At 39.5% G+C, this 15,646-nt stretch overlaps 1 protein-coding gene across 1 annotated transcript in view; it reads left to right on the top strand.

Annotated features, from left to right (window-relative positions):
- The window catches only part of LOC124605297, a 242,634-nt gene that overhangs the window by 188,878 nt on the left and 38,110 nt on the right, over positions 1 to 15,646 (top strand). Inside the window, exon 16 of the mRNA XM_047136878.1 lies at positions 7,600 to 7,739. Within this exon, the coding sequence (XP_046992834.1) occupies positions 7,600 to 7,739 (140 nt within the window). The remainder of the gene's footprint in view (positions 1 to 7,599; positions 7,740 to 15,646) is intronic.

Genomic DNA, 15,646 nt, shown 5'->3' with positions numbered 1-15,646 from the left:
ATCTGTCATGTCACTTAGAGCAACAATGTGTGAAGATGTGAAGTGGAATGACTGCATAGGCCCATATGTAGCAGAAGCAACTGACAGGGTGCGATTCATTGATAGGATACTGGAAAACTGCAGTTGGCCTGCAAAAGAGATAACATACAATATAGTTGCATAGCCCATAAATGAAAATTGCGCAAGAGTATGGGAACTCATATCAGGAGACTAAAAGGGAACATCAAGCATATTCAAAGAAGGGGAGTGCAAAAGGCACAAACTTGTTTGACTGGTGAAAGAGTGTATCAGAAATGTTGAAAAAATAACTTCAAGAATCGTTTTCCACAGCAGAAACTGTATATGTTTTTCAGCCTCTTCCTTATTTTTCCTATAGAGATCACAAAGATGAAATTAACCACATAATAGCTCATACAGAGGGTGCAACCAGCCATTCTTCCCACACTGCATCCATGAATTAAAAGGGAAGAAATCCTAATATGAAGGGGAACCCAAAAATAATCACAATTTTTGTTAATTTTTCCATTTTTATTGAACTCTACGTTCACAAGACTTTAATGCACTTCAAAGTATCGTCCATCCGAGTTATTGCACTTGCCCAATGCTTTTACCAGGGTGAAAACAGTTCTGGAACTCTTGAGACAGGACACTGTTCAAAGCAGTTGGCGTGGTTTCTTTGATGCCATCCACATGACTGAATCAATTTCCTTTTAGAGTTTACTTCATCCATGGGGGAAAAAATATAAGTCAGATGGAGTCAGATCGGGTAAGTAGGGTGGATGAGGTCCAAGCACCATGTTGTTTTTTGCCGTAAACTGTTGACTGTCAGAACTTTGTGGGCTGGACCATTGTCATGGTGCAGCAACCAGTTCCCACTTTTCCATGATTCTGACCAATTTCATTGCAGACTGTCTTGTAATCTTCGTAACACATCCAGATAAACATGTGGGTTCACTGTTTCTCCTAGAGGAACGAACTCCTTGTGGACAATACCATTCACATTAAAAAAAAACACCGTTGTTTTCACAATGGATTGCACTTGACATGCTTTCTTGGATTCGTGGGGATGTTTGAGTTTCCGCTGGCTCGACATTTGCTTGACTCTGGGTCGTACCCGTACCACCAACTCTCATCCCCAGTCACAGTTCCCCTGCACTTCACCCCTCAAGCTGTGGCAAAAAATCACGCGGTTTTCTCTTTGGTCATCTGTATGCAAGTGAGGAACAAATTTTGCAGGCACTTTTCTCAAGTGCAAATCATCAATTAAAAGTTGTTGGACAGTGCTCCATGACACTGTCATTTCCTCAGAAATTTAATCACTCGTTCTTCGATGATCTTCGTCAATTGCACATTTGATTGTGGCAATGTTTTCATCATTTCTTCCTGTCGAAGGACGGCCAGGGCATGGCAAGTCTTCAGTTGACATACTGCCAGATTCAGTACAAGAAAACAACTCGTAGACCAGGGATTTCCCCAAAGCATTATCATTAAAGACTTGGCGAAGCATCCCAATAGTATTGGCTGCAGTTTTCCCTAATAGAAAACAAAATTTCACACAGATTCTTTGCTCCTTCTTGTCGGCCATGTCATTAATCACTGAAGGGTTGAATAGGAATGCTAACAACAGAGCACCACAAGCAAACTACTTAACTCTGACTTACGCCAGCTTACTGAGTGACATAGGAGATACCAAAGTAACACCACCTAGTGGCACAACATGTAACTACAAAGCGTCCACACACAACAGGTCGATTCTGGTTATTTTTCGGTTCTCCCTCAAACATGATACAACAAAAAATACCCTGTGCGATTAAGTTTACATTGGTTAAAAAGTATTACATATTAACAATGGTATTATCTCACTCAGTAAATCTGGATGTGCAGATAAATAACTGAGATGAGCTGTACACAGGTAAAAACTATTGAAAAAATTCTTAAGCAAGTAGGTGAAAGATGGCAATTTCCCAATCGTTACAAAACCTCTTTGAAGAAAAAATACTGGGGACCAAGACCAAGGTCAAGAGAACGTTGGGCTTCGGGTGCTATCAGGAAATGAAGTACAAGAGAGATGACAATGGTTGTAGTCATGAGACTTGTATTAAGAATGTGATGATAAGAAGGACAAGGATAAGATTGCACAATTTTGTTTTTATGATTATGTGTGTTTTTTCCCCATCAACTGTAAAAACTGGTACTATTAAATATCTTATCTTCTGCTTTCTGGTCTTCTTCTTCCTCTTCTTTTTCTTCTTCTTACTGAGTATACTCAAGAACCAACACTGTATCAGATCTTCCCTATGTTCATCCATTTTCAGAACATTTTGTTAGTTCCTATTGTGTTCAAAATAAGATAGTTCTACCTATATTTATTTCCATAGAGAGAAGTCCAAAACCTCAAATTCATTGTTACATTTTGCAAACTGAATTTCTGTGGAGACTTGATTAACTGGAATAATTGTTGTCATAAGTCACTGGGATAGTCAAAGATCCAGATAATTGAATGTATGAAGAAAATCTATTTTTTGTATTTTTAACTCTAGAAATATGACCTATGTCATACGCATTGGTTACCTTTTAGGTACATTGGCTTATGGTTATCTTTATAGGGTTAATACATAATGTTAGGTGTTAATTCAAAACAACAAATTAAATTTGTTAAAACAGATTAGACATACATTTTCGAATGTGCGTACATATTTTCTTAATATTACTAAAATACTGCAATGTTAATTGTGAAATACCTAACAAAAGTCACATAGGATAGTCACTTTAGTTTAATTTTGCTTAAACTATTTGGTAATTGTCATTTGACGAACAATATTTGCCATTCATTGGTACTTCATCATGCATTTGTTTTAACTGTTGTAAAATCAGGATATCATGTTTTTTTCAAACCATTTGAAAGCTGTTTCCAGTGAATGAAATGCTTGGAATATATTGTCAACAATGTAATCATCCGATATGATTTAAAAACATTATAAGTGAGCCGTTCTTCTATACTGTTGGCATCACAGTCCCAGTGTATTTGTACATTTGTTGTAGGCTCATTTATATCCTCCAAAACAGAATCACTCATACCAGTTATTGAATTTTTGTACTTCCACTTTATAATTCCGTTCCAAGTTTTTTTCAGTGCCTTCCTTTCAGTCAAATCTCATGCATCTACAGTCAAGTAACAACACTCTTTTAAATTCATTTGCTTGAAAAATTGCAAAACAATATCTGTGTTATCTTCATCATGTTTTCTACAAAGTTGTTTTAATGCTTATACTACTTTGATCCATTGGTTATAGCAAGGATGTTACCTTAAAGAGGCAAAAATTTTACTGCATTTTACTGCATTTTCTCTCTCTAATGATTCAGCCTAAAGAGGGGTTGGTGCATTATCCAGTGAAGGTAGGACTTTTCCTTGTTTACGAAGTTTGTTTCAAAATTGTTTTACTTCAGGAATAAAAGTGTTCTCATATCAGTTAGTGAATATTTTGGTGTTTATTCATGTGCTTTTTTGATTTTTGTAAATTAAGGGAACCCGTATATTTTTGAAGCATCTGGGGTTTTTAGATTTTCCAGTGATGAGCAAACTCATTTTAAGGTCCCTGTAGCATTTGCACAAACCAATGTTACTTGCTCTTTACTAGTTTTCTATTCTGGAGCTGAACTCTCTTGCTGTTTACGGTAATGATTTACAATTTAATCTGGTTTCATCACTGTTGTAAACAAAAAGCAAACCAGTCATTTTTCTGAAATTCTTTTTTTCAAAACATTCTTTAAATGAATTTGCTGTCTCTGCATCTGCTGATGTTTATTTTACTTGTATTTCTGATTTGCAAATTCCATGACAAAATTTAAAACTGTACAACCATACATTACTCGCCACAAAGGATTCATCACAACCTATTTCCTTCATTTAACTGTAGTACCTTTCCACGGAGCAAAGGACAAGATATCACTTGCCCGGTTGATCATTTTTGTAAAAGTTCATTTTTTGAATTCTTTACCACATGTCGATAATTACTCCCATCTTCATTATCAAGTTGCAGGTGTACTTCAAAAGTGAATGGTATTCTTCTTAACACTGCTTATTGTAGAAGTATCTACACCACACTTATCAGCTAACGTCATGACAGTTTCTCCTTTTGTTAATGAATCAATAATGTTTATCTTAACTTCAAGCAGTAACAGTATGCTCTTGCATTTTGCCGTTTTTGAACACAGCTGGCGACAGTGCACAGCAGCTTAGTATTGACAACTGTCTAACTGAAACTATAATGAAACAATGAATACTCCAGTTTGGAATATTAACAATTATGGAAAGGATAGATTGTTATTCTCCATAAAGATGAAACCTTGAAATGCGAACAGCATGATGAAAAGGCTGTTTTACAGTAAACTTACAGCCAAAGCCCTCAACAGAAACAAAAAACACCTACACAGTCACACAAACAAGCACATCCCACACACACGAATGCTGCCTCTGGCTGCTAAGGACAGACTGAAGCTGAAACCCATTGAAGGGGAACAACAATCCATAGTGGAGTGGATAAGGGAAGGGGGAGGGATAGCAGAGTACGGGTGGGTGAATAAGAAACAATGCTGCCTGGCAAAGTGTATAGGGACTATAGATGGCAGAAAAGGCTACCTGGTGCAGGATCGGGAGACTGAGGCAGACGGACGTGAAAAAAAGAGAGCAGAAAGGAGAGGAGCAAAGATGGGAAAAGAACAGTGGATACATTGGCAAAGATTAGTGCATAAAGAGGGTGAGGAGATGAGACCTGGGAGGATGTGATAATATAGAGGATAGAGGGGGGGGTGGGGGTGGAACTGTTGGGTGAGGATGTTGGGACGGTATGTTACCATAGATTGAGGCCACAACGAATTCCGAAGAATGTGTCCCACCTTCACAATTTAGAAAAACTGGTGGTGTAGGGGAAGATAGAGATCTCCCAAGTTATGAAGCACCCATTGAAATCAGGCCTGGTTTGTTCAACTGCGTGTTGTGTAATAACGTAGTCCACTTTGGTCTTGGCCACAGTTGGTGGTGGCCATTCATCCTGCAGGATAACAGGCTGGTAGTCATGCCAATACAAGAAACTGAATGGTGATTGCAGCAGATGTGATACATGATGCTTTCACGGGGGGCCCAGCCTCTGATGTGTTAGGATAAGCCTGTGACAAGACTGGAATAGGAGGTCCTGGGTGGGTGGATTTGGCAGGTCTTGCACCTGGATCTTCCACAAGTATATGAACCTTTGACAAGGGGTTGGGATTGGGAGTGGCATAGGGATGGACCAGGATGATGTGGAGGTTGAGTGATGATGGAACCCCATTTCAAGAGGGGTGGGAAGGACCCTGGATAGGTTGTTCTACATACCAGGGCATGATGACAGACAACCTAAACTCTGACAAAGGATGTGATTCAGATGTTCCAGTCGGGGGTGGTTTTAAGTGACGAGGGGTAGGCTGCTTAGTAGCTGGATCTTGAGGGTGGTAGGTCAATTGGGATGTGTGGAGATATACCACAGGAAATCTGTCTGTGGGCTAGGTCAGGCGGATAGTGCCTGTCTGTGAAGGCCTTTGTAAGATCTTCACCCTACTGGGCAATGGGAGCTGCTGTCAATGCAGAAACAGAATCCCTGTGTGGATAGGCTCTATAGGTGGGATTTTTTGGTATGGATGCTGCAGATGATGAGCTCTGCCTTAATCTCGCAAGCAAGACTGGCAGTCTTTACCATTTATGCTAGTTGCTTGAAACCAGAGAGAATCTCTCCTGATCCAAAATGACACACATCATTGATACTGACATGAGCCACCACCTGCAGTTGGCTGCACCCTGTACTCTTCTTGGCATCTAGAAGCACCCTTTCCACATCCGAGATTACTCCCACCGGTATGCACACCCAGTGCACACTGGCTTCCTTCCCCTCCTTGGCAGCCACGTTCCTAAGGGGCCCCATTACACACCTAACATTGGATCTCCCAACTACCAGCAAACCCACCCTCTGTGAGTGCCCAGAACTTGCGGGCCGAGAAACTTCCTCTGGAACATGTTGGATGACTGCATCCGGCTTAGAGACTTTGTCAGCCATAGATAACACCCGAAATCTGTTCGTCAAATGAACCAGGGAGGCCTTACGATCGGCCCCTCGGAAATTCTTTCGCTGCCTGCCAGACTTCGGAATGATCTCCCACTTGACCACGAGTGAGGGATCAACCTCATTACAGGCAGTACCCGGGGTGGTTACAGCAGTGGACCGATCGGGGGATACATTGGACATGCTTGATGTCCCTCGCATCCCCATGTACGACCCCCCACAGTTATGCCCCTTGACAGCAGCCTCAAGCTGTGTGACAGAAGCCAACACAGCCTGGAGTTCTGAGCAAAGTGTCATCAACTCAGCTAACATCTGTAGACAGCAATCACAGTTCCTATCCATTACTGAAGTCGCTCCTATTTGAAGCTAGTAAAAATATGTAACAAACGAGTGATATACTCGCCTTATTAGCAGCAGGAATTTGAAGTGCTCTCTCACTGATGGTCTAACAGACACTGAGCTACGCTAATCAAAACAAACAAAAGCCTGTATGATATGGTGGTCGATACAAGGGTTGATAACATCGGCGGTACTGTACACTACACTGTTATTAAAATAAAAGGTTGTGCCTAGTAAGCACTTGAACATGCAAGAAATTACAAAAAATAAAGTAGTAACTACACAGGTATCTAGATAAGTTGCTCCTTGTTGCAAGCTCGTAAAAAAAAAACGAATGGTGTACTCGCCTTATTAGCGGCAGGATCACAAGGTGCTCTGTCACTGGCGGTCTATCCGACACTGACATTGAGAGTCCTTGATGAAATGTTACACTGTAAGTACTCTCTAACTTTTTTTGATTTTACAGAAGCTTTATATTGTATGAGGTGTGAGGAGAACATCTCATTGTACCAAAATTTGACATAATGTGAACTAACGAGGCTTGTGTACCTCCTCTTTTGGCACTATGTTAACTTAAATTCCACAAGCTCTTATGCCTGTTGTAATAGGGCAGTGAGATGAAAATAAAACAGATGGAAAAAAAGTAAATAAGCTGTTTATTATTTGATAAATAATCACCATAGCAGTTAATACATTTATCCCACTGTGAGACAAGATGGTCAATGCCTTCACAGAAAAATGTTTGTGGTTGCCTGTGGAATGGTGATTGTACCCAGGCGTTCACCTCTTTGTCCAAAGCAAATCACCATTGTCTTTCTTCAGGGCTACAAAATTATGGAAATCACATGAGGAAAGATCAGGACTGTGTGGAGGATATGTAAGGACTTCACACCGAAACTTCTGTTGCATAGTCAAAGCATCCATGGTAACCTGTGGGATCGCAAACATTTTTCCTGGAAGGCATTGACTGTCTTGCCTAAATGTATTGGCAATTATAGCGATTACTTTACTTTTTTTCCATCTATCTCATTTTCATTTGACTACTGCTCATAAATTTTATTCATCATTCTTGTGCTAATGAAAACCTTCCTGAATATTTAATAAGTACACCCTAACATGAATGTCAGTTGCAAAATTTGGCAACAGTTTCATACCACATTTATTTCAGACAAGTTCAAGCTCAAATCGATCCAAGCAGTTAGCAGATGAGCGCATGGCACAGATTAATATATTAAGAGGAGCTGATGTTATTGCAACAACACTTAACTCCTGCTTCAGTGTTCAGATGGAAGGAATCTTTGGACTGAAGTAAGTAGGAAAATGTTTTGTATGTTAATACTCTGAATGCATATTTCCATGTTGCTACTTGTAAAATTTGGAACATGCTATGTTTACTTTTTTTTAAATTTGTTTTTTCTTAAAATGGGGTAAAAATGGCCTTTACGATAAGTAATGTGTTTACCTCTTCATATGTATATATTGTGAGTGAAGACATTTCCTCTTACACTTTTCCCTGTGTCTGAAAACATGTAATTTTCCATAAACATTGTGAATTTTTTTTAGTATATTCAGTTTATTGACGTATAAATGCCAACATAAAATGTGAGTTCGCTCATTCATTTCACTGAAATGTAGACATCACTTCATCTCATATGGTGCATTCTTAAAATGCAAATGATAAACTTCTACATAATGGCACCTAGGTGATGTACGCTCTCTTATGTGGTTTGTGGTTGAATTTTTATATGTGGGATCATTTTGAACAGCAAAAAGGGAAGGGAAGCACATATAAAATATAATAAAAAATATTAATCTGTATTATTATTTTTTGTACTTTAACTTCATACTGATGTTTGTCCAAGGATAAAAGCTCAGCGTACTTTGAATACATTACAAACTTGTGAGGTACTTACTTAATAAAAGTAAATTCCCTCTCGCAGAATTTAATTGTGGTTCAGGGTGTACCATTACATATTATTTCACTTCAGTGAGTGTTGAATAGTCTCAGATGTATGTTATTATACTGAAGACAAAGCCAGTCATTATACCTGGAGGTGATTTCAACACTGTAGGTGCTTGATGTCATCATAAACAAGCCATTTAAATTCCGTCTCCAAAAAATACTACCCCAGTTGCCCTTTAGAAGGCAATTATGCACTCACAAAATGTGCGGGATTAAAAAAAACATCAGTCAGCCTTATGTGATGATATTGGATTCTCTCTTTGTGGCATACAATGTCACCAGATTCTCTCCTAAGTGCTTCGTGTCCAGTACCCTTGATGCAAATCAAGATAATGTACTCTGTAGAAGAAAATGCTTAGAGTGATGAAACAAATAAACGTAGTGAATTTTAGAAGTGACAACGGCGAAAACTGTGACTAGAAGGCCGGTATTTCTGTGTAATCTACCAATAATCTTATAGGTCGAGCAACCACAGCTGAAAAACATGTACATAATGTGAAGGTCAATGAAACAATTTAAAATCAGAGATGGTAAAATAGTCTACATTAAACTGAGTGAAAGTCTGAATCTGCAATAGCTGTTTGTTGTGTTTTCTCTGTATGACGACCAATTTCACACCCTGGAGGTATACCTTCAGGTCATATCTGCATATAGAATGAAACTACGTAAGTAAAAGTGCTAATAGTCAACATAGCCTACCAAACAGTGTAGTCAGTAAAGTGATGTAATCACAAAACCAATGCATCATGTCACTGTGACTTCCAAGGTGTAAGTGTGCATAAAAACATCACATTTCGATAAAACCTTAAATGAAACAGCAGATGGGCATCTGATCCAAACCATGCATGATTAGTAATACATCTGCAAAACAATGTGAAAACACTAGCCTCGACAGCACATGACAATCCATGTATGATAGGAAAAACCACCATCAAAATCCGCAGGGGAAACAAAGAATTACAAGACAGGCAGACATCAAATATAACTCCACATTATAGCCCTAACCACACACTAAATACTGTGAATCCATGAACGCACCACCCTATCGTGGGTTGAAGATGGTGATATCTAGTGGTAGAAACCAAATTAAAAGGATACGAATACTGGACCGTGGAAATCGTAGTAGCAGAATGGATCTCAGAGTTAAATAAGAGTCCAATACGAAAGACAGAGAATATTAACAATTACACTTATGAGCACTAAGATTCACTTAAAATTAATTAAATTAATTACAGCTAAGGAAACTGAACCATGTGGTTACATCCACAACAAGATAACAGAATCCAACTGAAGTCCTGGTCCATGATGGCAAAGTATATTAAACCAATAAAAATATAAAAGATATGTGAAAATATAAGAAGTATAAAAATATAAAAAACCAAATATCTAAAATGGTGCTAAGTAATGCTAAACCAAGTTAATGTAAAAATCAACACCTCTCATTTTTTAAACAGTCCAAATTACGATGGAGAATGTACAGACTATATGATGGATCTTAGTGAAAGCAGACAAGAACTGACAAAGACAATTCATTGACCAAAACCCTCGTAAAACTAATCTCTCAAAACCAACCAAAAACCCCAGTGGGCAGGGTGGGAGTGATGAGGGGAATGGCAGGTAGTTGGAAATAGAGAAGGAATATAGGAGAACTGTATCTAGGCAACAGGAACAATTATTTATCCAAGATGAACAGAAACACACATGGACCCTGTCAATAGTGAAGAGACTGTAAGTAGTTAAGATACAATAATAAACACCAAAACCATAAAGTGTAATGATTGTCAGAGCACATATGAGGGTTGGAACTTTAATAGTGGCAACTATTTATTTACAGCTCATACAAAATAGATATGTGTTTCATAGTTTTACTGACCTTGAGAGTAGTCATCAGCATTGTGTATAACCCATTACCAGTGATGTGGAAACCGTAGGATACTCTTAGCAGTGCCAGTTGTGTTGACAGTTCGAGTGACACGGTCTATTGCCCCACAAATTTGTAGCAGTTCTGAAGCAAATGCCGTGAAGTGTTTCCTTCAGTTTAGAAATCGAGTTGAACTCACGAGGGCTTAAGTCAGGGGAGTGCAGTAGGTGATACAGCACTTAGCAGCTCCATCAGTCAAATAAACCAGTAACAGCAAACTGTATGTGCTTGAGCATTGTCCTGCAAAATGATGGTCAGGTCCTGCAGAAAGTGTCATCACTTCTTTCTCGATGCTGTTCATTTTTGGAACACAACCTCCGACCAGCTTAAAGAGAGAAGTGATGACACATTCTGCAGGACCTGACCATCATTTTGCGGGACAATGCTCAAGCACATACAGTGCAAGCTGTTACTGATTTGTTTGACTGATGGGGCTGCTAAGTGCTATACCAGCTACTGCACTCCCCTGACTTAAGCCCTCGTGAGTTCAACTCGATTTCTAAACTGAAGGAAACACTTCAGGGCATTCAGAATTGCTACAAATTCGTGGGGCGATAGATGGCACCGCTTGAACTGTCGACACAACTGGCACTGCTAAGAGTATCCTACGACTTCCACATCGCTGACAACGGGTTATTCACCGTACTGATGACTATTCTGAAGGTCAGTAAAACTTTGAAACACATGTCTATTTTGTACGAGCTGTAAATAAATAGTTGCCACTGTTTAAGTTCCAACATTCGTATATAGGTCAGACAGGTAAAGGTTTTAGTGCGCCATTTAAGAAATGCTTCAGTGTCACTAACACAAGGTCTGCCTTGTCATTACATCTGAGGGAAACGGGACAGTCAGTGAAGAGTGTAGAAAACAACCTTGATGTTTTATGCCTTGAGAATAAAGGGACGGTGTGAAATATTTTTAAAAAGATACACATTTTTAGGGGTATCAAGGAGACCCCTTTACAGATATTGAACAGCCAGGCGGACCTAAAACATCAGAGTCTGTTATCGAATGTCGATTATTTATAGTTGCCTCACTACTGATGGAGGGTCCACGTGTGTTTCCATTCATTCTGGGTAAATAATTGTTCCTGTCGCCTAGATCCAGTTCTCGTATATCCTTTCGCTATTTCCAACCACCTGCCATCCTCCTCCCCACCCCCACCCCACCCACTGGGTTTTTTGGTCAGTTTTGAGAGACATATTTTAGGAGGATTTTGGTCCAGGACTTTGTCTTAATCAGCTGTGGTCTGCCTTCACTAAGATCCATCATATAGTCTGTATATTCTCCTTATAATTTGGACTGTTTAAAAAATTATGTGCGTCGATTTTTATGTTAAATATATCTAAAAACAAAGATGATGTGACTTACCAAATGAAAGTGCGGGCAGGTCGACACACACACAAACGAACACAAACATACACACAAAATTCAAGCATTCGCAACAAACTGTTGCCTCATCAGGAAAGAGGGAAGGAGAGGGAAAGACGAAAGGATGTGGGTTTTAAGGGAGAGGGTAAGGAGTCATTCCAATCCCGGGAGCGGAAAGACTTACCTTAGGGGGAAAAAAGGACGGGTATACACTCGCTCACACACACACACACACACACACACACACACACACACACACACACATCCATCCACACATATACAGACACAAGCATATGTCTGCTTGTGTCTGTATATGTGTGGATGGATGTGTGTGTGTGCGAGTGTATACCCGTCCTTTTTTCCCCCTAACGTAAGTCTTTCCGCTCCCGGGATTGGAATGACTCCTTACCCTCTCCCTTAAAACCCACATCCTTTCGTCTTTCCCTCTCCTTCCCTCTTTCCTGATGAGTCAACAGTTTGTTGCGAAAGCTTGAATTTTGTGTGTATGTTTGTGTTCGTTTGTGTGTCTGTCGGCCTGCCAGCACTTTCATTTGGTAAGTCACATCATCTTTGTTTTTAGATATATTTTTCCTACGTGGAAAGTTTCCCTCTATTATAACCATATCATTGATTTTTATGTTAACTTGGTCTAGCATTACTCAGCATCATTCTATATATTTTGCTTTTGATATTATTATTCTTATATTTTTATTGGTTTAATATACTTTGCAATCATGGACTAGGACTTCAGTCGGATTCTGTTATCTTGTTGTGGATGTAACCACAGAGTTCAGTTTCCTTAGCTGTAAGTAATTTTAAGTGTCTCTTAGTTCTCATAAGTGTAATTGTTAATATTTTCTGTCTCTTGTACTGGACTGTTATTTACCTCTGAGATCCATTTTGTTACTGTGATTTCCAAGCTCCAGTCTTCGTGTCCTCTTAATTTGGTTTCTGCTGCTAGATGTCGCCATCTTCAACCCACAGGGTGGGAGGGTGGGGGTGCCTGTCTTCAAAGTGTTTAGTGTGTGGCCAGGACCATAACGTGGAGCTCTATTCAATGACAGCCAATGTATTTTAGTATGTTGACAACTCTCAAGTTTTGTGTGTCTTGTTATTCTTTGATTCCCCTGCAGATTTTGATGGTGGTTTCCTCCTACCATATGTGGATTGTCACATGCTGTCCGGGCTTGTATTTTGACATTGTTTTGCAGATGCGTTACTGATCACGCGTGGTTTTGGATCAGATGCCCATCTGCCATTTCATCCGAGGTTTAATCGAGATGTGACATTTTTATGCACACTTGCACCTTGGAAGTCGTGGCGACATGAAGTGTTAGTTTTGTGAGTACATCACTTTACTGACTACACTGTTTGGTAGGCTATGTTGACTATTAGCACTTTTACTTATGTAATTTCATTCTATATGCAGATATGACCTGAAGATATACCTCCAGGGTATGAAATCGGTCGTCATACAATGAAAACACAATAAACAGCTATTGCGGATTTGAACTTTCACTCAGTTTAATGTAGACTGTTTTACCATCTCTGATTTTAAATTGTCAGATTTCCTTCACATTATGTATGTGTAATTTATCTACTTTAAAAAATAAAATATCTGCTTAAGACAAGCATATTGTGAGCCGTTTTTGCAAATGGAGAATATGATATAAATTCTTCTCTACTGAGTTTTTCTTTTTCCTCAAACAAAATTAAGGATTCAGCTTCTATTTGTGGCAGTATAGTATATGAAGCTGTGCTCTTATGCCATTTTCCCTTATGCTATCACTCAGCACGGTGTATATTTATGTTACAGAATTGAATCGCAGGACATGTGTGTTGATACCACCAGTGTTATTCATTATTACTGCACTTAAGTTACGAAAAGTCTGCCTACAATACCTATCTCATGTAGGCCCAATATTAAAAATTTCCATCTTTTATACCAATCACATACTAAAATAAATTGGTATCCTGGCCTGAAATGAAGAATGTACCTTGTCCTTGATGATATCTAGCGTCTATGCAGCCAATTTTGGATTTTTGGTGGAATGAAAAAACGTGATTTATGTAACAATGCCATTTTGTAGTTTCACAAATACAGGAATGTTGGTAGTCATAACTTGTGTCCATCACACTTCTTAACATCAAGTGTATGAAACTGTGGTTTCAATGACATTACAAAGATGTTAGAATTTGTTCTTGTGCCAACAAATGCTAAAGTCATCACAGGTTATCTATCATAAGTGTAGGATAAAAGTAGATTGCCCTCCTTTGCTCAGGTGTGGCATATGATTGACATGCTGGCATGTCACCATGCTGGCATGTCACCAGAGTTGAAGACCATTGGAAAACAGTATAACAATAGCCTAAACGCATTCTTTTTTTGAAAAACGGAAACAGTGCAAGCCCACCAAACCATAGAATCAACAGTCTGTCTTTGTGAGTTCCCACTTGTATCCTATTCAGGTTAGTCTAAACAGCTCCACTCTGATGCTGTAGAGTTTTTCAGAAACATAATTATCATTCATTATGATACAGTTTTAAACATGGTTGTTTCTCAGCAACCTTAAACAATTTTCAAACATTGGAATTATACAGCCAACTGGTCACAAGTAACTGTTTGGTACAATTGACCTGGATTTTGACACCTACCAGGGCATCTTCATCAGAATGAAATTTTGAGAAACCCTAAAATTACTTTGTGAGAAAGCAGTGGTCAGAACTTAGAGCAGCTGTGCTCAAGTCAAAAATGAAATAAAATACATTCCAGCCTTGTCATGTGTGCCTAGCTAGGCATACGTGACAAGTTGGGAGTGTGTTTTATTTTATTTTGTACTTGAGCATAGCTGCTCTAAATTCTGACCATTGCTTTCTCCCAATGTAATTTTATGGTTTCTCAAAATTTTATTGTGATGAAGACACCCTTAGTAGTTGTCAAAACCTAGGTCAGTTGTACTAAACAGTTATTTACAACCTGTTGGCTGTATAATTCCTATGTTTGAAAAATGATTCATTACTATCATAATATTTCAAGTAATGAATTTCATTCCATTTTAAGAAGACTCGGCACCAGTATCAGTGTTTCTGCTATGCAAGTGGACAACCATCATAGTAGAAGAGGGTTTTAAATGATAAGTTTTCAGTATGGTGTAGGTGCAGGTAGATACCTTTTACATGGGTAAAAAGTATACCAGCATGTTTTATACTAGACTTTTCCCTGTGGCTTCACTCGTCTGTGCGTTCCTCCTCCCATCCCCCCTGTGTCTGTGTGCACCGTATGTGCCCATCCTCCACCTCTCTCTGGCCATCTCCTTCTCCCCTCCTCTCTCTGTGTAACTCCTCCTTCCCCTTTCTCAGTCTGTCTTCTCCTCACCCTTCTCTGTCCATCACCTCCACCCCCCCCCCCCCATCCCTCTCTGTTGGTCACATCCACATCCCTCTCTCAGTCCATCTCCTCCTCCTCCTTTATGCTCTTGGTCCATCTCCTCCTCCTCCTTTATGCTCTTGGTCCATCTCCTCCTCTGCTCTTCCTCTGCCCGTCTCCTCTCCCTTTCTCTGTCCAACTCATCCTCTGCCCTCTCTCACTGTCTCCTGCCCTGCTCACTGCTCAGCCATGCCAATTTACACTTGTAGCTCCTACAAAATAGGTCGTTAAAGCAGTCCATACTACTCACACAACATGCTTGTTTTGCAGTGCAGCCTACATGTCAACGGCCCCCGTGCAATGCTTTGCAAGTTGATAAGACAGGCCAATACTCTTATGCAAGCAGCTATTTTGCTTAGCATTGATTGATAGAGTTGTTGGATGCACTCCTCAAGGATATCGTGCCAATTCTGTCCAATTGGTGGGTTAGATCATCAAAATCCCGAAGTGATTGGAGGGCCCTGCCCATAATGCTCCAAATGTTCTCTATTGGGAAGAGGCATGAGGACAAGCAGTAGAAGCTCTCACAATAT

The sequence above is a fragment of the Schistocerca americana genome, chromosome 3, assembly GCF_021461395.2.
Source record: "Schistocerca americana isolate TAMUIC-IGC-003095 chromosome 3, iqSchAmer2.1, whole genome shotgun sequence".
Taxonomy (NCBI): Eukaryota; Metazoa; Arthropoda; class Insecta; order Orthoptera; family Acrididae; genus Schistocerca; species Schistocerca americana.
The sequence above is the reverse complement of the archived record's forward strand: the minus strand, read 5'-3'. Positions and strand labels throughout refer to the sequence as shown.